The sequence below is a fragment of the Dromaius novaehollandiae genome, chromosome 14, assembly GCF_036370855.1.
Source record: "Dromaius novaehollandiae isolate bDroNov1 chromosome 14, bDroNov1.hap1, whole genome shotgun sequence".
Lineage (NCBI taxonomy): Eukaryota > Metazoa > Chordata > Aves > Casuariiformes > Dromaiidae > Dromaius > Dromaius novaehollandiae.
In genome coordinates this window covers 18712811-18736163 of record NC_088111.1, presented here as the reverse complement: position 1 = coordinate 18736163, position 23353 = coordinate 18712811, and the positions used below count along the sequence as shown (strand labels likewise).

Here is a 23353-nt window from a genome sequence, read left to right as displayed (position 1 = left end):
AGCAGCCCCTCAGCTGGCAGGAAGGGCACAGGGGCTCAGAGGCAGAAGGGCAGGAGCATCCTGTCACAGCCCCTGGCCTCAAAGAGGACAGAAGGCATAAGGGCCAAGGCACATGCAGTGACAATGCCTGGCTTAACCAGACCCCATAAGGAGGAGCAGCAGGCACTTACTACAGCTTTTTTCCCCACAGGAGCTGGGGGGAAAGTGTCTCTGGGGAAGCAGCATGGTTCAGTCTGACAGGGGAGTCAGAAGGAGATGAGTAGAACAGTGTGGGAGGTTTTTTAAAATCCATTATCCTGCCTTCCACATGTCCCATATGCACCTATGCCATAGCACAGCTCGCTTGTTTTCTCCCACATAATGATGCACTTTTGGCTTTCCCCTGCTGCAGCATAGCAACTTTTTATTCCAGTCAAGGCTTCAGCAAAATCACTGTTGCACAATAAACATGTCACCTTCATACCCCCACACACACATTTGGTCCCACCCCTCATCCAGGGAGCACAGCCCTCCCTCTAACCATCCTATAAGAGGGTACAGTCCTTCCCCCAGCACAAGTTACACTTGGTCCCCAGGCCACCGGAACAAGCAATACATTCCTTCTCTGAACCAAGAGCCCTGTGGCATAGCCACTGCAGCACAGCCACTGCAGCAGCACAGTACCTCTGCCCCAGTTTCTCATGATAAGAAACAGTGCTCTTTGAAAAGACTGATGATTCCTGCCCTGGGCTGCAGCCCAGGGCAGGAAACTCCCTGTGGAGACCACTTCCAAGGAGGAGATAGAAAGCCAAGCACATGAAGCCTTTGCCAGTACAGGACAAGCCATCCATAGCCTTACAAGTTGTCCCAGCCTGAAGAGAGCAGTGCTGACCTGGAATCCTCATACCCACTCACCAACTCAACTCTGTACACTAGTTAGCTAAGACATGATATTACAGTGCTTGTATTACTGGTGTGCAGAAAGTCCTGGACAGTCCCTTGGATTCTGTTTATTGTCTTACTTGCACCCTGCAGTCAACTCCACCAGTAGCAGGTGAACAGTCTGAAGAAGGACAGGGTGCCCCTCTCCTTTCACCACCATCGAGAGCTGCAGGCTGCTCTTCCCATCACATTACGTACCATGCTGCAGCTCCTGCGGCCACAGCAACACAAGCTGCGAGGATCAGCTGCACTAGCGGCTGCTTCGCCAAGGTCATGGCAGCGTGATAGGGACAGCCAGGTCCTGCCTTGCCAGCTAGAACACAGAAAGTGCCATTAGTGCTGCAGCATAGATAGAGCAAAGGATTGGCAACTCTGTCATTGCCCCAAACCTACCCAGTTTGTCTGCATAGTAAGGGCATTTGCGTAGGTCTCCTTTTCCATCATGGACTGGGATGCTTCCATCTTGGGCTTCTTCTGTTAGTGACATGCCAATCTTGTCCAATTCATCAAATATCTGAAAGTAGTCACAGTGAGTGCATGAGGCAGGCAAAGCTACACAGCTTTCACTCAGATCAGTGGAAGATCTGGAGAACAGGAAGTCATTTCTACCTCCAGCCACCCAGACAGCAAGCAGAGCAATTGCTTCTACTTCAGAAAGCCTTGCAGGCAGACACCTGGTGAGAGCTAGCACACGCTAGGCCTCTGCAAAGGCACAGCCCATACAAGGAGCATCTCAGGTTAGACCTCTGTGCCCAGGAGACAGACATGGCATGGCCCTGCTGCTTGCCTTCCAGGCTGCTGTGGATGCAAGATGAGGCAATGAGCTCTTGTTTCCCTGCTGCCAGACCTTCTCTAGGAAATCGCTGCTCCTGTTCACAGGAGCAGCCCCCTCCAGCTTCACTGCCGGGGGCTTCTGTAAGGATCCTGACACAGAGCAGCCTACTACACCCCCATCACATTTCTGACCAGCTTAAACCACAAAGACCTGCTATAGGCACAGATTAAAACTTCAGTCCAGTAACTGAGACTGTGCCCCTCCTCCCAGAGCAGGAAACAGCTCAGTCATTTCATGCAAGATAAAGGTAGTATGGGAAGAAACAGAGGCCATGGGCTACAGACCTTTTGGCCCACTGGGCAAAATCTCAGATCACCAGGTGAGACAGGAGATACACTATAACCAGGAAGGGGCATTGTTAAGATGACAGCACAAGAGCAGGCATCTAGGCTAAAGTGGTTTGAAACTGTCTCACAGTGAGAGCTCTGCTCTTGCCATTGCTTTAGAGCCACCCAGCCCATGGGAATTTTGCAGTCCAGGATGTCTCAGTTCAGTCCAAATCAAAGGCTCAGGTATAGCATTGGTGTGTGGAGAGGAATTTCTGCCCAATACTTGTCAGGTGTCCAGAAGGTAGCAAAAGAAAGAGCTATTCAGACCAGAATCCCACACAAGACAAAGGCAGAATCCTGCTGCCCCCCAGTGAAGGGGACTCTGGTGGTCTCAGACCCAAACCACTTTTCCCAGATAAGCAGTTTGACTGCATTAACCTGGGCCCAGGAGCTGGTGTAGCAGCACCTACAGGTATAGTGACTCAAGGGATTTAGTACCTGTAGGTTAAGTCCAAAGGCCCTGTTGGCTTCTTCCACAATCCTTTCCTTAGTGTTCTTGTCCAAGTCCAGAACATTCATCCTTGCTCTGTAGAGCTGCTTGAACTGTTGTGCATTGGAAATGTTTTCAAATACATAGAATTGGATCCCTTCCTCAGTACTGGGCAGCTTCAGGGCCCTCTGGGCTACCTTCTTCAGCACCTGGCCACCTGAGAGGTCCCCCATGTAGCGTACATAAGCATGGGCCACTAGCAACTCTGGCTCATGCTGCCCCACGTGACGGATTCTGTCCACATAATGCTTAGTTGCTTCTGAATACTGGATCTTCTCTTTCCAGTCTTCTCCATACAAATATTCTACATCTCTGACCAATGCTTCTCTCCGATGGAGCTCTAGAGGGAAATACAGAGGGGCAAAGACTGGGTTGTCTTTATTGCGATCCATTTCCTCTTCCAGAGCAGAGTACGTGAAGTAGAGTGCCACAGTAGCCAGCTGCAGACAAAGCACAGCTAACATGAGAAGTTAACTCACTCAATCTGTACATCACACCTTCTGTGCCCTGGGACTACTCCTCCCCAGTATGGAGTTTGGGTCCACAGAGAGGAAACCCCAGGGCTCTGCGCAAAACCAGCCTGGAGAGCCCATAGCAAACCTGTATCGCCCAAAGGACCAGAGGCTCTTCTCCACCTAGTTCCATAACAACATCGCCTACAGAGCATGGGCTGAGAATTACTGGTCTGACATTGCTGTCTGCATGCTCTGGGCCTTCTATCAGCTTGAGAGCAAGGCACAGGGACTGAGTTCACCCAAGAGGTACAAGTAGCACCAATACTCTAGTGCCATAGGAGACTACTGCATATGGCCCAAGACCTTCAGGATCAGACAGTGCTGCTCAGACCCAAAAATCCCATCTCTTCTGTACAGATTAAATAGCAATATGACCTGACAGCTGTGAAAGCAAGACCAATCTCCAGGGGTTTGAATTAGCACCATAAGCCAGCCAGGATTTTATCCCTTTGAGACTGCTCATGCCACCAGTATCTTTACTGCAGCCACAGCTGCCCATCCTTGAGCAGTCAGCAGATGTGCAGCCAGAAGCCTAGCACCTACACCTAAAGCTAACCTGTGCTAGGCCAGCATGCTCCTCACCATCCTGGTTCTCAGCTGCAGGACACACTGCATGGGATCCCCTGACGAGTTTTGACTGCTAGAAACCCACCCTCAACACACACACACACACCCCAGTGGTGCTCAGCTTCAGTAAGTCTTCAGTCTGCATCAGTCATCAGATATGTCAGCAAAGGGCTTCTCCATCAAGAAAGCAGAGCAGCACTCACCTTGAAAAGCTCCTTCTTGATCTTTCCTTTCAGAAAGTCTTTGACAAACTGACAGTTCTCTGCACGATCATGGGATTCCTTCGTCCCCTCCTTCAGCAGCTCTGAGAGGTCGGTGGGACTGCAGGCAAAACAAGAGAGCTCCAGCAAACTTTCATGTGCAGCACCAAGTTGGTCTCTGCTGTACTTTGAGGACCCCCTGCTCCCTCAATCTCAGGCACAGTTTGGAGTGGGCACACAGGGACAGGCAGCCTGTCCCAGGCACCTCACATGGTTGCCAGAAGCTCTCAGGGAGACATAAGGCCAGGCCCACAGGCTAGAACTGGCATCAGGAAGAAGCAACAGGACAGCAGCAGTCAGAGGCTCCTTCTGCACATGCAGGTACTCATCTGCCAACCACACTTGCCATTTAAGAGGCTTGGTGCTTACCAGGGGCTCAGATGCAGAATGCTGAAGCAATTGCCAAGGATCCTTTGATCCTTGGACCATTACTTTTGCTGCTCATCCATACAAGCCTCAACAATAACATCAAAGGAGGCCTTGATCATATCAAGAGCCACCACAGGGGCAGTGGTAAAGGGCACAGGAGCCTTGCTGGCACTCATCCTGGAGAGGGAGAAAGGCTCACACAGCAGCAGATGCACACACAGGCAAGACCTTGGCTTTTATGATCAGGGTATCAAGGATGGTCAACTGCTGGGGAGAGATGGAATCCAAATGATGAAACAGGACAACACCATCTTTGAAAAGCTTGTTTGTCTTAAATTACACTGCTTTGGGAGATTTCTATAAGTTCTCCTAAGACCTCTGACTACAGCCACTGCACCTACCTGGAGTTTGGCACAGAGTTACCAACACCTACACTCACATGAGATTATGCCACATCACAGCTTACATAGTTCTCTTGACTGTGGCTTGCTGTCGATGGTGTGTTCACATTAATTGTGAAAATGGACTTTGAACACTAGACTCATGTCAACTAGCCTATCTAGGCATTTTGAGAAGCACCCTGCTCTCACCCATTTTCAAATCTGAAGCTTTTGCTTTTAGAGCATATTTCAGCAAGTGCATGGGGAAAAAACCAAGTACACCATGTTCACCTGCACACAGCTATTCATTGTATGGATGTACAGTTGAACAACTCTTGTACCTTTGAAGGAATACGTGAAATAACTGTTGTTTAAGACATCATGTTATAGCATCAGTTCCAGTCTCTGTAGGAACAGATGCAATGACATATTCCCCTCAAGTGCTGAGCAGCCCCAGGCCCAGCCAGCCAGGTTCTTGCCTCAGCTTATTCAAGCAGTTCCACATCCACTTTTCAGTTCAGTCCCACAGACATTACAAAGGCTACAGAGGGACATAACAGAGTAAGGAGATTATAGAACTTGATTTTACCAGTGTTTGAATTTGTCTTTTAAACTAGTGTCTGGGGAAGAGATTCTTGCATAAACCTTTGGGTATTCTGCAAAGGCAAGAGATGCAGCTCACTAGAGCAGAGTTCACCTCTCAAGTCATTTTTCAAAGTAAGTAGCTGCTATCACATGAGACACTGTCCAGCAAGCCATGAAAGGCTGGCTAACCTTGGCCAAGAAGGGATAAACATGATTGCCAAATGGTCAAAGCATTTCTGAAATGTGAATTCAATGGCACAGACAGGGAAGCAGCTCCCTGTTGTGAACCTCAGCCAGAGGCTTCTTTCCCATCCCTCCCACCTTTCCTGTGGACTTTACTACATAGAAACTGGATTTGGCAACACACCCATTTCAGTCACCTATTAGTGTCACTCACTCCTTTACAGATGAGGAAAAGGTTCACTCTCTTGCCTGGGGACTTTCCTGTCTTGCCCAGGATGGGATCTGTGCCATGTTGTAAGACAGGGCCAGCAGGACTCACCTGACATTGGCATCTTCCGTTTCCTCATAGTGTAAGTTTTCCCCTTTGTCTCCCCTCTCTGAGCCCTCCATAATTGATGACATGGCTCTGCAGCCCTGGCCAGGTCACGGCTGGAGACTAGGCAACCTGAAAGGCAAAATTAAAGAGGAGTCTTAGAGGGAAAGCTACCTTACCAGGGGGATTGGATAGGTAGGAAGTGCAGAGCAGTCTCAAAGAGAGCCTCAGAGTTGCATCACCACACAGGGTGGCAAGGAACAGCCCCTTGCCATCCCCACTGTACACCAAAGCACTTGCAAGCGAGTCTTGCTTGTTCAGCTCATCTCATCACCCAAAAGAGCATCACAGCACTAACACCCAGCTCACAAAATGTCACCCTCAGAGGAGACCTACAATACCTGAAGCAGCCTGAATAGGGTTTCCCACTTCAGGATGGGCCCTGGCTGAAGAGGACCAGAGACTGCCATGGTAGTAATCTGCACTGAAATTGTGAGCAAGCTGCCTTTCACTGGTGCTGCCAACTCTCTCCTCCAGCATGAGACTCAGAAGAATAACTGCAAAGGGGAGCACCTCTCCTGCAGAGATGCAGTTTCAACCAGCTTCACTCCTGCAGCAGTATGGAGCCTCCCCAGAAGGCTGCAGCAGTGAATCAGAGCAGCTAAGCTCTGAAGGCAGACAGCTTACAGGAGAAACCAAAGTCTCCCCTACAGCAGTGTATTTGAAGAGGAAATTGCAAAAAGGGAGCAGATTCTACAGCTCTGCCTTTCCTGGGCTGTGCTCCGTGAGAAGGCAAAGCAGATACTGCTGTCTAAACAGAGTGAGCTGCAGAGAATACTCCTGCTACCACCGCTCAAACAACCTTCTCCTGCCTAACAGGTTTTACTTCAAACCCCAGAAGTGGCTGGGATCTTCCCCACCAATTTGAAAAGGAAAAACCTCCTCCTCAGATGTGGCAGGATGTGCAAGAAGCTTCCAGATCCCAGAGCAAGACACCTGGCTTATACCAGGTGGACCCTCTAGTTAAGCCATAAATCCAGCAACTGCATCTATAAAATGGAGCCAGTAATCAGCTTTGTGCTGAGCGACACCACCAATTTACAGGCGAGCACTGAACCGAGCTTCTTGCTGGTGCTTCAGAACGAGCTTGCTATAAAGGAGCCATCCCTCACGCTCCCCCCGCTCCAGCTCAGGTCTCCCTAGGTGGGCTGCATCTGCAGACACCGCTCAGCCCATGTTTGGAGGCTGGGAGAACAGTAAACAAGATAAGGAGCTGACACCATGCCAAGCTGGCTCGCACGGCGCCACGGTTAGCAGATCAGTCACTGGCTCCCAGCACAATGTGCTAACGCAGAAGAGCACCAGTTATAAATTAACTGCCCTCCAGGTCTCCACATCAGGGCTTCTAATCCTCTGGGTTTTCCACCACTCTCGCTGCCCTCAGCACCGCTGCAGAGAAGCGCCCTGCAGGGCCAGAGCACACATCCCCAGGGGCAGTACAGCACGTCCGCCGACTCGGGCCCAGCACCCACTTTTGGGAGCACAATACCAGGGTGGAGGCGTCGCCTGTGATCACGCAGTGTTTGGGCTCAACAGGAAGGAGCCTCCCTCAAGTGGGAACTCTGATGAGGATTTTACAGGACCAAGGCATTTAATGATGCAAGCTAGCCTGGTTCAGCAGCAAGACTTGTTAGAGGTGACAACTGCACAACCCCACTCCACCTCCCTACAGGGCAGCACAGCACAGCCTCGGCATCCTTGGGATAGGGAAGTTCAGGGCAGGATTACACAGCTTGTCCACAGGGACAAGGGCTCAGAGATATCTGAGGAAACCAAGCTTAGGTGCTATACGGTCTCTGATCAGAGACTCTGGAGCAGCAAACATCTTTACTCTAGAATAGCTACTGGGTCAGCAAACAATAGCTACCTCCACACACTACAGAGCTTCAGTCATGCTTCGACTGTCGGGAAGTACCCACCTCGAGGAAGGGAAATCAAGGCAGAGAAGCTAAACGACCTGCCCAGGTGCAGGCAGAAGTCTGCCATGGGCACAACCAGGAGCAGCCTGCTTGTCCTGCAGCACAGCAAGGCAGCCAGACTCCCACCACCACAGGCGTGCAGGGCTTCATGACACCTGGCTTGCTGTTCAGCTTACTTCAGGCCTGGCTCTGCTCAAGAGATGCAAATTCCAAACTTAAACTAGATGAACTAGTTCTGATTTGTCCTATACTCCCAGAGAGCTGGGATCCTGGAGATAGGACATGCTACTGCTGTGGATACAGATGAGCAGTGAGACTATAGCTATGAAGGGCACTTCAGCATTGCTCATCCTTTGGAGGGGGCACATAGGTAGAAGATAAATCCAACACAAAGGAATTCACCAGATCAGAAACAGCAGTAATTAAGAGCAATAATTGTTAGAGGCTCCCAGCAGCCAAACACACATAGCATGGCTCCTGAGGTCATCTTTGCACAAGACAGCAGGTCTGCTAGCTTACCTCTCAGAGCCTTCACACCTGCACCCGAGAACCACATCTCAGCACATCTGTATTTAGCAGCACTCACCAATGCTGGAGCTTTGCTCTGCATGTTCTCCACAGGGCACACGACAGAAGTATTTATCTAAAGCTGTCAGTGCTGTAGAGGCACAACTGATCAGGACTGAGTTTTGCCCAAGTCGTACTGGCCTGTGCTGGAAGAAGCAGGTAGCAGGCAAAGTCTCATTTAAGGACTCTGATGCGCTCTAGGACTTGCATGTTCCAGGATTCATTTTTGGGGGAGGGAAAGAGGAGGAAGAGAGGGGAGGTGGGAAAGTACGGGTGAAGGCTCTGCTTGACATCCTATTCTCTACAGCAGTATGTGGGACAGTGACAATAGCAGCCCCTACAGCCTAAGGTTAGGGTGGTATAAACACAAGAAAATATAGAAGCTAAGATTTTTCCTGATAGTCTCCAGTACAGACATCTCCCTGATGAGCTGTGAATTCAAGAGACAAGTCAGCACAAGTCAAAACCTTATCCTTTTCAGTGCTAGGATAGGGCATGAAAACTTGGAAGGGAAACAAAAGGTACTATAGCTCTCACACCACTATAGACTATGGCTTTTACTCAAAAATCAGCAACTGAAATCCCAAGACGGTCACTGGTCAGAACACTGGTTTCTTGGGGTATCTGCTCTTCTGAAAGAGGCAGTGTCCTACACACCGAAAGGGAAGTTCACGCAGCGCTGGCCTTTGCTTCGTAGGCTGGAACGTCACTGCATTTGCTACAAGGAGCTCTGCTCGTCAACACCCTGGCCGATGTTCAGAGTAAACACATGCCTCTCCAGGGCCTGACAGCAGCCTGCGCAGGGGGGATCCAACAGGATCAGGAGAGCAGAGCTGGAGAAATGGAGCAAAGGCTTGTTATGGAACACCTGAGCACTACAGGCTTTTCTAGTAATGGTTTTCAAGCCCTCCTAGAAACTCCCCCGTTCTCATCTAGTCAGCAGTTAGTTTTCCTTACACATGTTTGCATAACTTTGCATTCATGGCTGTACTTCTCAGTATAGGAGGATATCCGAGACACTCCAATAACCCCTAGCTTTTTGAAAGGCATAAAAGGAGACACTGATGCAGCAGGGAAGCAACAGCCTGCAAGTGCTAGCTTTGCCTGGGCACTCTCAGCAGCTCAACAACTCACAGAGCATTTACCCAATATAGAGTTCATGCTCACTGTTACGCTAGTGTGCTGCTTCAAGGCGTTAGTTTTGCAAGTGTTAGAGTAAGGGTGTAAGCTGCACAAGCAGCAGCACACAGCTGGACCTACCCGAACATCCCTGCAGCAGAGACAAGACCCAGACCTCCAAGCTTAGCAGCTTGGAGAGCTATCTCAAACGTGGCTCAGCAATAACAGTAGAGCTTCACATCCCCTCCTCCTCCCGGAATATCTGGCACAGGCTGCTGCTGGAAATCAAGATCCATAGCACAAATTACTGTTTTCCCCGACGCTGCTCATTCACCCCTGATCCCAGGTGAACTTAAGACTTGCTCTGTCCAGACACAGCATAAACATATGCAGTACCTCAAGTCTCAGGCACTTACTTCCAGCCTAGAAGTCGGCCTAGAAGTCTGTTTTCTCACGCTGGCTAGGAGAACAGCGCGGGGGGCAGGTTAGTCGGTCGGGGCTGGCTCCCTGGGGAGGGATGAGCACACAGAACACACCCAAGAGCCCCGGTGCCATGAGCCGAGCCAGCCCCGGCCCTGCCTCCCCCGGTGCCATCCCACGGGGAGGCTGTGCGCAGCCAGCTGTGCCCGGGACACCCCCGCGCAGGGCCGGGAACAGGCGCTCACAGCTGGCGGGGGCAGCGCAGCGCTGGGTACGAGCGCTTCAGTGGGACGGCTGCTCCCCGGAACGACGGCGGCGTGGGGACAGCGAGAGGCCTCGGAGGCTCATCCTCCAGGCTCCTCGCAAGATCGCAGCCCGGGACTCCTGTGCCCGCGGATCTCGGTGCCCTCCGCGAGCAGCGGTAATCACCGCGGCGGTAACAGGCACCTGGTCGGACCCGCTTCCTCGGGCCCGCGCTGCCGTGCGGAAACCGGCCCGTGGGAGCGGCGGGACGAGAGCAGCGAGGCCCCGCGAGCGCCGGCCTGGCGCAGGGCCGCGGCGCGGCTAGTCCCGAGCGCGCAGCGCTGCTGCGGAGCCGCAACGGCCCCAGGCGCGTGTCAGGCCGCCCGCCCGCCCGCAGCGCCCGGCCCTGCGGCACAGAGACGGCGACCGCGGCGCCTGAGCCTGCGGCCCCGGGGCAGGGCCGGAGAGGGGCCGGAGTCATCACGACAGCGCCGGCCCGGGCGGGGAGGGGACCGACAGGGTCAGAGCTGGGCCCGGAGGAGCGCCCGGCGGGCCGGGGACACGGCGCTCGGGGAAGGGGGGGGGACGAGAGTCGGTCCCGGGCCGCCTCTGCCCTCGCTTTCCGCGGCGGCAGCGGCCCGGCGCCGCTCTCACGCAGGGGCCCGCAGCGACGCGCGTTTCCCGGTCGCGGGGACGGATAACGCACGAGTCGCGAGGGGAGGCGGAGAACCAGGCCCCGCCACCCGCCCTACGCCAGCAGCGACCCTGCCGGGGCGCCGGAGCCGCCGCCGCCCGGGGCCGGCCCCGCGCCCCGCCGCACTGCCATGGAGACGCGCCGCCGCCCGCCCTCACTCACTCACCCGCCGCCGCCGCCCGCGCTCTGCCCCGCGGCGCGAAACAAAAGGGCCCGGCGGCCGCCGGTGATTTATTCGGGAGGCGGTGGCGACGCGGCGAATCAGGACGCCCGACGCCACGCGCCGGCGCCTCCGATTGGGGCAGGCGGCAGGGACGTCACAGGGGAGCGTTCGCCCCCGCCCCGCCTCGCCGCGCCTTCGGCCAATGGCGGCCCGGCCGCTGCTGGAGGCCCCGCCCCGGGGTGGCCGGCGCGTGGCAGCGCGCAGGCGCAGATGTGGCGGGGGCGGGGGGCGGTGCCGCCCGGTGGGGCGTCCGCGGGGGGCGCCCCGGCCCGGCCGCTGCCGTTGCGCGCTCGGGTGAACGGAAACGTCGTGAACGGCTGCTTAAAGCGCAGGGCAGGCGCGGTCCGTGGGCACAGCCGGCGGCGGCGGCCGGGGCAGGCGCGGAGGGCCGCGAACCCCAGCGTGCGCCCGGCCCCCGGCGCCGAGCGGAGCCGGGAGTCAAAGCGCTGGCGCGTCCGTGGCCCGGCTCGCCGGAGCGCCGCGGTCCCCGGCGCGGACACGCGCCTTCCCGCCGGGAGCTGCGCTCGGAGCTGCCCTGGCCTCGGCTCGGCTGCACGAGCCCGGCGGCAGGGCTGGAGCCTGAGAAAACGAGGAGGATGTTCAAAACATGACCGGAGTCACCGCGAGGAGCTTCCTCTCCTGAAAACAGTCAGCGCTCCTGGCACGTTCAGCGCAGACCTAACGTACAGCCGGGGAGATTTGGGGTGTTTTAGGAGAAAGCAGGGAGAGTTCAGTCACCGGCTTTCAGCGCTCAGGGCACAGAGGCGTGCTGGGCCCCCCGCGCACAGCACGTGTCCCGCTACCATCCTGGCAGCCCCAACAGCTCTAATCGCCAGCCCGTTTCTGCGCCAGCCCTGTCCCGCGTGGACGCGAGCCATCCCACCAAAGAAATGCCCTGTGCAACTGTCCCATCCATTTTTCCTCCCTCCTGCGCAGGAGGGGCAGCGGGTGTAGCGTTGCCTTCGTGCCCAGGCTTTGCCACGCGCCTTGCCTGGCACGTGATGCTTCAGTGCCTGCTCTCGCCCGCGGCCTAGCTATGCTTCTGAATTCGGAGTCAGGCTTCACGTCCCCCCCTTCCCCGCTGGAGTTTTGTAATTTCCTGCCTGTATATCCAGTGGCCGCAGGCACCGCGGAGTCATTTTTCTGCCGCTGCTCCTATCTATTGCCTGTATAACCCTACAGTCTGCCTGTAGCGTTTGTAGAGCTGAGAAAGCGTCTCAATTCCCCAGTCAGTCTGGGGCTATTTCACTGTTTTACTCTGTGTGGAAGCAGCAGGAGTGGCAAGGCGCTGAGCGGCTCCCGGGCAGCGCTTGCTCTGCCCCTGCGCGAGATTAACTTGCTCCACAAGAAACGCGAAACTGCTCTACGGTGAGGATTCAGCTCGGGGTACAGGAGCCAGTAGTAAAACTGGAGGCAGGAGAAAGTCGTCCGTGCTCTGCGCTCCGGTTCACACAGCATGCAGGGCAGAGGGCTTTATGAAACACCACAGTAGTGGACTTACAGCTCCTACCAGATCAGGCAGGTATTCTGGCCAGTAAGGGCACAAACGCGACAGCCTGCACCAAGGCAAGCGGCTGATTTTACAGTGAGTGTCTAGGGGCTGAGGCTCAGTGGCCTTAGCTACAAAGCCAGAATCTCCAAGGAGAAATGTGGAAAGTGGGTCAGCAGAGCATCAGGGAGAGACGGTTTAGTCTTTAGGCAGAGATACAGTAGGAAACAAGCATGTCGCAGAAAAGTAAAACCGTGAACACAACTGGGGCATCACATGAAAACCAAAAGTCGGACAGCTCCTGGCCAGGCCGTCAGTGAGCTCCTCTGGCTGCTCTATTTTAGAGAGAAAGAATAAATCATTCAATGAATTTCTCATGTAAAACAGCATCAGCAGAGAGGCGGAAGCGTTTGTGCATCCAGCCTTTCAGACAGGAGCTTCCCCGACATGTTAACCTGGCCCATCAGAACAAAATTCGCTATTGTTGTTATTGCCACGTTCTTCCTTTGGTGGGTTTGACTTGACAACCCAGGCAGCAGCTCCATTCCTTCGCTGTCCTTGGTGTCAGACCAGTACTCGGCACACGTGCTGTCATCATCAGCACACAGACACAAATACTGCTCGGGTTTTACGCTCCCACCTCTGCAGAGTGGCCGTGTAGTAGCTGGGTGAGCCTGGCCCCTGTTCAGCTGCTGGGCAGAGGCTGGGCTTGTTTTGTCCCTCCTTCATGACCCCTGAGCACCCCCATTTCTATACACTGCTTTTAAGGGAAGAGGGTGACCTAAACCACTGTCCAGCCCTGGGATGTTTGCCTGCTGCTACTGACCCTGGTGGAAGAGAGTCCACGAGGGATGGAGCGACACCCTCCAAAATGCTCACTGCCACCTCCTCCGTGGTGACCCTTGTGCCCAGGTGCTCCAGTACTGACACCGCTGCCCAGGCCAAGCCTGGCAGATCTCTTGGCCTTAGCTGGCGCTGGAGGGTTTTTAGACTGGGCAGCAGTTCACCAGCCAGCCAGATACCACAAAGTACTAAGCTGCAGGGAGCTGGCTATTGTGGTGTCTTCCTAAGAATAAATTGGGTATCTCCGGTGTGAGGAGAGTGATACTGCAGCTCAAACCCATCATCTGGTATCATGCAACTTCCTCCATAAATATAGGAGTCTCTTGCAAGGATGGGTTAGGGCATATTGCACAGGAAGCAGAGCCATAAACTATGCTGTATACGGCTCCTAGCAAACGCTCACCACGAGGCTCAGGGATTCAGGCAGCACACGGAGCCCTGCTCTGTACCACACACCCTGTATAAGGCAGTGTTCCCAGTTACTGCCAGCTGCTGATGTTCAAAAGCACCAATGTCTAAAGGCTGCAGAGAGGTCAAGCACTGCTGCTGAGTGAAAAGAACTATACAGGAGTCTGCTTGTGGCGTCAAAACAGCTGGGAAAAATGGGGAAAATGCTGTTTTTTAAAAGGTTTTATTTGGACATTTTAGAAATAGTTAAGTCTCATTAATGTACAATTCACTTCTTACTTCCAATGTTTTCAGAAGGAACATTCAATTCCCACATGGAAAAACAAAAACGATCCTCAAACCTGTAACGCCAGGAAGCCTGTCCGCACGGTTTCTGGAGAAAGAGGCTGGCTCCTCCAAGCAGAAACCCAGTGAGCAGCAGTAGCACAAATTGAGCAACTGTGCGGATGCAGTTCCCACAGAGGCCTCCAGCCACTACCAAGGTGGGCATCAAGTATTACACCTTGCACAGCGATCGCCAGCAGCGCTGCTGGCTCCCCCCCAGAGGGGGGGACTAAGGCCTCAGACTGACTCTGCCGTGCTGTGACCGAGCGTGCCGTGGGACGCAGCCTGGGTGGGAAAACAGCAGCGGGGAGTTGAGGCGTACCAGGCTTACAGTGTCTCTGTGCCGCAGGCACAGACCAACCACAGCCTGGAGTAGGTAATTCAAAGCCTCTAAACAAAGCAGTAGCAGGAAGGGAATGCGAGAGCTTTCATTTTTCTAATTAGTGCTTTGCATGCTCTCAGATGGTCCATTTAGTTCCCTCTGTAAATTGTCTGAAACACTGTGCGCACAGAGAGAAGGCAAGATATTTCCCCTCTCTTAAACACACCACCAAACATCTTCCAGCCTTGTCAAACTACTTTGTTCCTCTTCCATTCCCATGAGCTATCCCTCTGAACACCACCTCCTTCCTCTGCTTTGTCACACACTCTTCCCCAGACTCCCAGTGCAGCTCCTTGCACCGCCCCTCCTCTTCTTCCATCTCTACCTTTTAGGACTCATTCTCCCAAAAAGATACTGCTTTCGCCCTCCAAAAGCAGGGTGGTTATTAGACTGAAAGGAGAGAGACCCTGGGCTTCGCTTTCCCAGGGATGCTCACAGGGTATCGGACACAGCTGCTCCCCACACTCACCCCTCCTAGGGCTCCTCTCCCCTGTGGATCTGCTGGTGCCGGAGGAGCGCAGAGCTCACGGTGAAGCCCTTCCCACAACTGGCACAGGCGTAGGGGCGCTCCCCGGTGTGGATCCGCCGGTGCTGGATGAGGTGGGCGCTCTGCCGAAAGCTGTCGCCACAGTCGGCGCAGGCGTAGGGCCGCTCCCCTGTGTGGACCCTGTGGTGCCGGAGCAGGGCCGACCTCCAGAGGAAGCTCTTCCCGCACTCGGTGCACTCGTAGGGGCGCTCGCCCGTGTGGAAGCGGCGGTGCTGGATGAGGTGGGAGCTCACAGTGAAGCTCTTCCCGCACTCGGTGCACCCGTAGGGGCGCTCACCCAAGTGGAACCGCCGGTGCTGGATGAGGGCAGAACTCACCGTGAAGCTCTTCCCGCACTCGGAGCACTCGTACGGCTTCTCCCCCGTGTGGACCCGCTGGTGCTTCATGAGCTCGGAGCTCTGGCTGAAGCTCTTGCCGCACGCCGCGCACTCGTAGGGTTTCTCCCCCGTGTGGACCCTCTGGTGTCGCGTCAGGGCTGAGCTCACGCTGAAGCTCTTCCCGCAGTCGCTGCACTCAAACGGTTTCTCCCCCGTGTGCACTCGCTGGTGCTGGACCAGCTGTGAGTTCCCAGAGAAGCTCTTTCCACACTCGGCACACTTGTAGGGCTTCTCCCCCGTGTGCGTTATCTGGTGCCGGATCAGCTTCGAGCTCATGCTGAAGCTTTTTCCGCACTCGGAGCACTTGTAGGGTCTCTCCCCTGTGTGGATTCTCTGGTGCTGGATGAGATGCGATCGCTGCCGGAAGCTCTCCCCGCACTCGGCACAGCCAAAGGGTTTCTCTCCGGTGTGGATTCTCCGGTGCTGGACCAGGTTGGAGCTCACCCGGAAGCTCTTCCCACAGTCTCCACATATTGTCAGCCTCCCCGCAGCAGGACTTCTTTGCTGGCTGGTGTCTGGCAGCCTCCTGAAACTTTTCCCACATAGCGTCACTCTGCTTTGCCTCTTCCCCAGGGGAGTTCTCTGAACCCTTTCTGACCTGCGTGGGTGAACTGGATCCTGCTCAGGACTCTGGGAACTGTTCTCCTTGGAGAGTCTCGAGAGTAAATCTTCTGGCTCCACTGGCTGAGGAATGCCCTGGTGGGGATTTTCGTCTTTCTTGCTCACAGTCCCATCCTCAGCTGCAATAAAATGAGAATACAGAGAGGAGTTATGGGCAGCAAAGGAAACTTTGTGCAGGGCAGATCAAAAATGGATAAATGCTGGAACTTCAGTAGACTGATATTAAGTATAAAAACTCCTGATATTTCCTTCCTACTCAGGGTATTTTGCTGCGTTACAGGAACAAGCCCTGGAAGGAGCTCCACATGCTTTGTAATAGGTGGAATCTACCAGAATTAACTGGAACCAACTTTATGTTATTAATTTGTCAAATCAAAACCACAGTGAAATTTCAGCTCTGGCTCCCCATTTCGATACATACAAGACTGTTTACTGATGACTAATGAGGTACAGACAGTCCACAGAGAGAAATTCAGAAGGCCTCCACCAGCAAGCCTGAGCAGCATAGTTAGCACTGCAGGAAGGGGAGGTAGATGCTGCTTTACCCTCTAAGGACACAAGCAGCGAACAACGCGCAGTCCCTGCTCCACAGCAGTCAGTCCAGATTGTTACTAACTTTGCCACAAACAGCATGAAGCAAGTCTTGAGCTCCTGCCAGAAGAGCAGCCAATTCTGCCTTTAGGTCCCCTCCTTTTGACATCACAGATGATCCCAGATAAGGAATCCTGCCTTCCGCACGCAAGGTCAAAGCTTGTAACTCACAGCGACTGTTGAGGCAGTGCCTGTAAATAAGAAAGGATGGCTTGTGGGGCAGAGCAAGCATACCACGTCTCTGTTCCTTTGCTGAATCAGATTCTCAGTTAAAACAGATGTTAGAGAGGTATAAAGTCTCCTTCAATGCAGACCAGACATTCCAAATAACTACAGTGAAGATCACGTAAGGTAAGACATGCTCTTCTTCCTGGGAGGACTCATTGGCACAGTGCCCATTTCTGATGTGTGGGCAGCAGTGCTCCATCTAAAACATGGACAGAAGGTCCTCATGACCACTGACCGGGCTGCGGCTGTCACCCCTGCATGTCATCAGGCTGCCTGGTTCAGGGTGTGAGGGCTCCTTGCACTGGTTTGGCCACCGCATTGCAAGAAGAGGGATATTTGAAGTGTGCAGAAAAAACAGCTGATCTCTTGTATAGTGAGGGCTGATATCAGGAACTAAGCGCAAGTTTGTTGTTTGGTAAGAGATCACAGAGCACTGCGTGACCCATGCTGATGAGCTTTGAGAAAATGGCTTATCAAGAGGAAGGAGGAAGGGAGGGATTGTTTGAAGCATGTGCCAGTCAAATGGTCCCAAGACACCTCAAGTAACATTGGTAATCTGGAGAGTAAGAGGATGAAGAAAACTTAAACACACCTCTACAGAGGGACAGCCTGTCTAGGGCTGTCCTTCTAGGACTCTAGAAATGGCAGAGGTGGGAGTATACTCTGTGTAGAAATAGCAAGATCTCAGCAAATGGGATTCATATAGAGCTAGTGGAAAGTCTAGGAAGTTTTAATACAAGCCTATTGCCCAGGTTTGGGGGAGAGGAGTCTCTAAAGGTTGAGGTCATGCTGGGCTCTGTAACGTTCTCCACTTGTTTTCGTAGGCTTCCCCATAGAGGGCCTCCTGCTCTGTCAAAAGATCCACTGTAACGTATAGAGCAAACTCAACAAGCGGAACATAGTCAGCCAGTTCCCACAGCATTAGAAGTAAAGGTTTTGAGCTCAAAAGGAAAAGACAACTACTATTCCAGAATACTCTATCTGGAAGTGTTATTAAAAGTTAAGCTGAAAGTCAGGGAAGGGCCATAAAGAACTGTCTCATTCAGTGGAAGGTTACTTGGATTACAAAAGATGCAACCTTTATGCTGTGACTTGTGCTGCAGGTGTTGGAGAGAGAGAGAAAGAGAGAGAGAAAAAATGAACAGAGAAGCCCTAAGGCGTGAGACATGCAGGGCACTCGGAGAGCAGAAGAAAAGTAACTTACCGTTTCCACCAGTGCAGAACAAATCCATTGGGAAAGGCACTGTTGGTGAAATATGGGTTCAAGGGCCAAGCCCACTAGAGATTCTCTGTGGGTGGTTCCAGATTATACACTGAGGAAATCCGATAAATGTGAAACATGAAAAAAGTGCATGTCAGTGGAAGTAACACTAGCTAAATAGTTATCACTGCCTCCTAGGGCGTAGGAAATGAACAAATTACCTGTCCCCTCATTCACATTAAGTCTCTCAGAAGCATAAACTTTATGAATCTACATTGCACAGTCAATGCTAGGTCAGTAGAAAGCTTTGCCAAGACAAGATGCTTGCAAGATGCTTCTTGGGTATTTACACAAAGCAGCAACTCCTTCCAGCACACTGCTGCAATGTGGTTTGATGAGCAATCCTAATCGGTCTGAAAACACGTGCCCCCAGTGTCACCATGGGCTTTGCTGTCAGTGGAGAAATGTAACTCTTTGCAGGCTTACTGAGGGCTTATGCACTAAATCACTGGCAAGACAGGACCTGTGAAGCATGCACCCTTCTGCTGTCAGGGAAGGGCAAATAGATGCCAGAGGGATGTACGTGGGAGGAAGCAATGGCAACATACACCTCTGGAGAAAGGCATCGCATCCAAGTTTTAAGACCAGTCAATCAGGCTAATAGATTTCCAGACAATCTCTAAAGACTATATGGACTTTCAGGGGAGAAGGATGACTTGCTGTTGACTATGTGTAGGCCAAAAGTACAGAACAGGTTGAGGACTAAAGCCACAGGCATGGAGACCTCCAGACTTTTTTCCCCCGTAGTGGGGTAGACATGTATGCTTTGTATACTTAAAGATTCAATTGCTACCTCCTCATTCTCTGAAAACTGTATCTTCTAAAATAAACAGGTAACATATACCAATACCGTGGGATTGATGTACGAACCATAGGCGCTTCCAGTGGTCTGGCAGAGTCACAATAAGGAAGTACATGCCTTGGAAGAGGAGAGTCACTCCTGAACCTTAAGAAGGCAATAAAGGAAGGAATGTCTAGAATTTCCACCCAGACTGACACACATAGGTATTTAATCTTCCTCTTTCTAATCGGTATAAGAAAACACCATGATATGATTTCACAGTGAACTCCTGAGATACCTTTCACAGCAGTTTGGTGTGGCAGTGATTCCAGTTCTTCCCTCAGCTAGTTTTCATTAAAATGGTCCCTTGAGAGGAACAGAAACTGGAACTTTGCTATTCACCATGGAGGCATTTCCATTTGTCTGCAGTTACTCCCATTCAGGCCTGGAGGAAAAGAGAAAGGTGATATCCAAAGACAGGATAAGAAAAGGACATCTCTGGCAGACTGGCACAAAGCTCTTGACCTGTATGTCAAACTTACTGAGTAGATGATGGAGCTAGAGACGTTGTAGTGTTGCTGTTGTGCCCAAAGAGATATCCTTCGCTTACCCTGGCTTGGGTACTTGCACAGAATTTCTTTCATACCTAAAGGAATCTTCAAAGTACACAAGAATTAAGTCTTTATGGTGTTATGTACTTCTTTGGGAATGTCAGAAGTTTCACGCTTCTTATTACAGTGATTACCGCCATGGCTCAAGCTCTCATCTATGAAACTTCCACAACCATTTTTGTTACTTCTGACAAACCAGCTACTTCTGTTACTGATCATCTTCTCTGGCATCCTAGGCAAGTTGAGTGTAAAGGGTACGATCAAAATCATGATGCCTGGAACTCACTGAAGGCATTTTGACTGGAAAGAGCATAAGGGTGTGACCTCTCTCTTACAAGGTGAGAGAGGGAGCCACTCCTAGACATGCTCTGTCTCACAGCAGTGGGGAGAATACAGTGATGGCCTCTAACACTGAAATCAGAGCTAATGGAAAAGAAACCGATGAGAACTATTAAAGATTAGACACTGCCATCACAAGTAAGACTCAGACTGTTGGAGGACAGTAGAGCATGCTGGGGAGGCACCACTGTATGCTTATCTCATCCCCTTCCCTGGCACCCGCTTGTAACCAACCCATGAGATGGGGCTCTGAGCTACATGGACCTGCAGTCTATCCCAGTAGAGATGTTCACACAAATTCACAACATAGCTGGACTGCTGAGTGTGGTATCTCGCCACTGGGGGACTGGGAGGTGGCTGATGCAATGCTCACCTTTACGAAGGGCTCGAGGAGAGATCCAGGGACCAGCAAGCCCAACAGCCATTCCAAGCAAATGAACAGAAGCCAGAATAAGATAAAGTTAATGGGCATATGGCCAAAGAGGGCACACTGGGAAAGAGTTGGCATGACCTTTGAAAAGGGATGTCTCACCTCACAAACCTCTTGGAGTTCTTCAGAGGTGTCACCCGTTTCAGCAGAAGAGAGGTCTGGAGTCCAAAGGCATTCCCAAAAGACATTTTGTCCTTCACCAAAACTGTTGAAGAAACTAAGCTGCCACAGGATGAGAGACCCTAAATAAACTGGCAAAGGAGGGAAAGAGGAATTGGAAACATCTGATGATGATTCTGTTACTGTGAATTAGAGAGACAAGAGCTGACTGTAAAGAACCTGGCAGCCTTAGGACACTGACTGACCAGGAGACAGGGGAATGACAGGTAAGTTCATCACACACAAACGTAAAGACCTGCAGAGAGGAAAAGCCTCTATACCTTGCATGTATACCAGGATGGGCCTAGAATGTTCTTGGTATCACTCAGGAATAGCATCTTGGAGTTAAAACAGACTGATGAAAACCACAGCTCCAGGGCAAACAAAAAAGCTTGTCAGATATTAGAGATTGTTGGGAAAAGAATAGAGGATAAAATATAATGTAATTCTGCCTGCTGCTCAAACCCACGGTAAGTCTACATCCTGAATGCAGCGTGCAAGGTGGGGATAGCTCCCTCAACTCAGAAATATTAATAGCGCTGAAAAAGATACAGAAAGGTTTGGATGACCAGGTTTGGAGCAGCTTCTGTATGGGAAATGATTCAACAGGCTGTTCAGCCCAGAAAAGGTACAGCTGATGGGGGATATCATAGAGATCTATAAGAATAAGAATGGCCTGTAGAGGGTGGGCAGAGATCTGTCCTGCACTATTTATTCCAAAACAAGAACTATGGGCATCAAGCAAACTACTAGAAGGCAGCTTCAAAGCAGAGGTAGTTCCTCACAAAACAGCTAAGTAAGCTGCAGAACTACTCACTGCAAGTTAGCCTGGATGCTAAAACATCCACAGATTCAGACAGCAATAAAACACACAGAGGGTTATGAAATATCAACACATCACATCTGCCTCAGGAGTTTCTGAAGCCACAGAAGACTTAGAGCTGAGGAAACATACAGGGAAACACCACTGCTTCGTCGCGCTGTTTGTCTGCTCTTCTCTGGGTAGCCAGTACTGGCCATTGTCACGCTAAGCTAGGTGGACTTTGGTCTGATCCAGCACAGCCACTCTTGTGGGATTTGGGGATGCAGGAACTCTGTTCTTCTCACAGACGACTGCGCAGGGCCCTTACCTGGACAGGCGCTATTCAGAACCGTCTTTCCCGGGTAGGCCTGGAGATGGGAGAACCACAGTTCTTCCTTCTGCTCCATGTGGGAGATCATGTCCAGCTTGAGTCCAGGAGATCCTGCTCAGGGAGGAGAAATGAGAAAGGTCAGGCTAGCTGTACCGTTTCACGGAGGGCTGCTATCGAGAGGGGCTCTTCCAGACTTGGGGTCCAGAAACTAGCAAGTCTTGGCCAAAACGATACGCAGAGGCGGCAGCTGGGTGGCGCCCGCTGCCCGTCCCACACGGCTGCCCGAGGGCCCCTGAACCCGCGGGGCTCGCCTCAAACGGCGGGACGCTTCGAAGCACCCCCGCGGACCCCGGGGGGCGAACCAGCGCAGCGGCTGCGGGGGGGAACCGGCGGTGCAGGAGGGCTCGCCGGGGCCGCGGAGCGGGGCCTGACCGGGGCCGGGAGCTCGCCAAGGCGCGGCGGCCGCCGGGGTGCGGGCCTCGCCCGCGGGCAGCCCCGCGACAGCGGCTCCGAGCGGCCGGCTCGGCTCCCCGCGGCGGCGGCGGCGGTTACCTGCTCTCGGCCGGGGTCAGCGCGCCCCCGCGGGCGAGGCCGGGCCGGGCCGGGCGGCCGCCGGGAGCCGGCGCCTTCCCGGGGAGGCCGGGCGGCGGCGGGCGGCACGTGTGACGGCGGCGGCCAATGGCGGGCGGCGCCCGCGGCCCGCGAGGGCGGCCCAAGATGGCGGCCCAAGATGACGGCGCGGAGCTGCGGGTGATGTGGTGCGCGGCGAGACGCGGCGGCTGCGACGCTCCGGGCGCAGGCGGAGGGTTTCTCGCCGCTGCGGCGCCTCCGGTGCCGGGGCAGGCCGGGGCTCACCCGGAGCCCTCCTGCCCCTTCCCCGGGGCAGCTCCCTGAACCCCTCCACCGCGGTCCGGATGCTGTGAAACCCGTCCTGGCACGCATATTACTGCCAAATAAGAAACCTAAGTTCATCACTTAAATAACACGACTACCCACCCTTGTCAGAAACGCCACTATTGTACATGATTGCCCAGAAGGCGCAAATGAGAGAGAACTGACATCTCAGGTCACAGACACTTTCTGCTGAGCTAGTTCTGACCCTTCTTCAGAAGAAGGGACAAGGTTCTCCATGCTCCAGGACCCCTCCGAAATCTCAGGGAAACAAGCCAAGGCAGCAGAGACCTCTCCTGGGAGGCAGCCAGGAGGGCTCTGGGGCCCTGGAGAACGGGCACCACAGGAGCACATCAGACACAAACAATGGCTGGAGCAATATGCAAGAGAAGAGTTAACACGTTCGCACAGTTTAAGGCCAGACGACACCATGACCGTATTTATTCCGAGCCCCCGGGAGCCTCAGTGTTACCTAGCCTGGGCCTTGCTTGCCTGCGCACCCAGAGGCTGAGTGGCCCGGCCTCGCTCCCCAGCCCTCTCCTCGGGCGAAGGCGGAGCTGAACCCCACCGAGCCTGGCCAAAGCCAACAGGAATCTGACTGGCCTGGAGCTGCCAAAGGCTCCACCAGGGAGAAAGCCCCTAGATGGGCACGAGAGCCTCCTCTATACCTCAAAGCCTGAACTGAGTTTAGCGGTAAGAAAAGTCAGTGGTGGGAAAACATTCAGAGTCTGGCCCAACCTTTGCTTGGAAGACACCAACCAGTCACAAAAATGACAACAGAAAGAAACCAAATTAGTGACTGGAAGCTGCTAGTAAGCCTCTGGCTGTCAGCGAGCAAGTGTGCATCCCTGCATACACCCTGCAGGGGAGCAGGGGAAGATGCACTCAGGTCTGTCCTACCTTGTTTGGGAGACTCTGACTGGCCATGGACAGCGGCTTTGACCAC

The 23353-nt window shown here is 53.2% G+C and overlaps 2 protein-coding genes across 5 annotated transcripts; both read right to left on the bottom strand.

Moving 5' to 3' along the window:
* Nucleotides 1-386: 386 nt before the first annotated feature.
* Nucleotides 387-11070, bottom strand: HMOX2 (heme oxygenase 2). Of its 3 annotated transcripts, XM_064520547.1 has the most exons (7): nt 10936-10953; nt 9554-9690; nt 5754-5879; nt 3861-3978; nt 2524-3015; nt 1315-1435; nt 387-1234 (listed from the first exon to the last, which is right to left on the bottom strand). In XM_064520547.1, exons 3-7 carry the CDS (start codon nt 5834-5836, stop codon nt 1107-1109), a joined length of 942 nt encoding a protein of 313 aa, XP_064376617.1. In that variant the 5' UTR covers nt 5837-5879; nt 9554-9690; nt 10936-10953; the 3' UTR covers nt 387-1106. The 3 variants fall into 3 exon arrangements, with proteins under 3 accessions (XP_064376617.1, XP_064376615.1, XP_064376616.1); XM_064520545.1 differs by lacking the exon at nt 9554-9690 and having other exon boundaries at nt 10936-11070; XM_064520546.1 differs by lacking the exons at nt 9554-9690; nt 10936-10953 and adding an exon at nt 8951-9092.
* Nucleotides 11071-13939: 2869 nt separating this feature from the next.
* LOC112987716 (zinc finger protein 501-like) lies at nt 13940-22209 on the bottom strand. 2 transcript variants are annotated; one of them, XM_064520544.1, is made up of 4 exons: nt 22069-22209; nt 21514-21627; nt 15303-16102; nt 13940-15197 (listed from the first exon to the last, which is right to left on the bottom strand). In XM_064520544.1, the coding sequence occupies exons 2-4, from the start codon at nt 21602-21604 to the stop codon at nt 14913-14915; spliced, it is 1176 nt and encodes a 391-aa protein (XP_064376614.1). In that variant the 5' UTR covers nt 21605-21627; nt 22069-22209; the 3' UTR covers nt 13940-14912. The 2 variants fall into 2 exon arrangements, with proteins under 2 accessions (XP_064376614.1, XP_064376613.1); XM_064520543.1 differs by having other exon boundaries at nt 13940-16102.
* Nucleotides 22210-23353: the final 1144 nt, after the last annotated feature.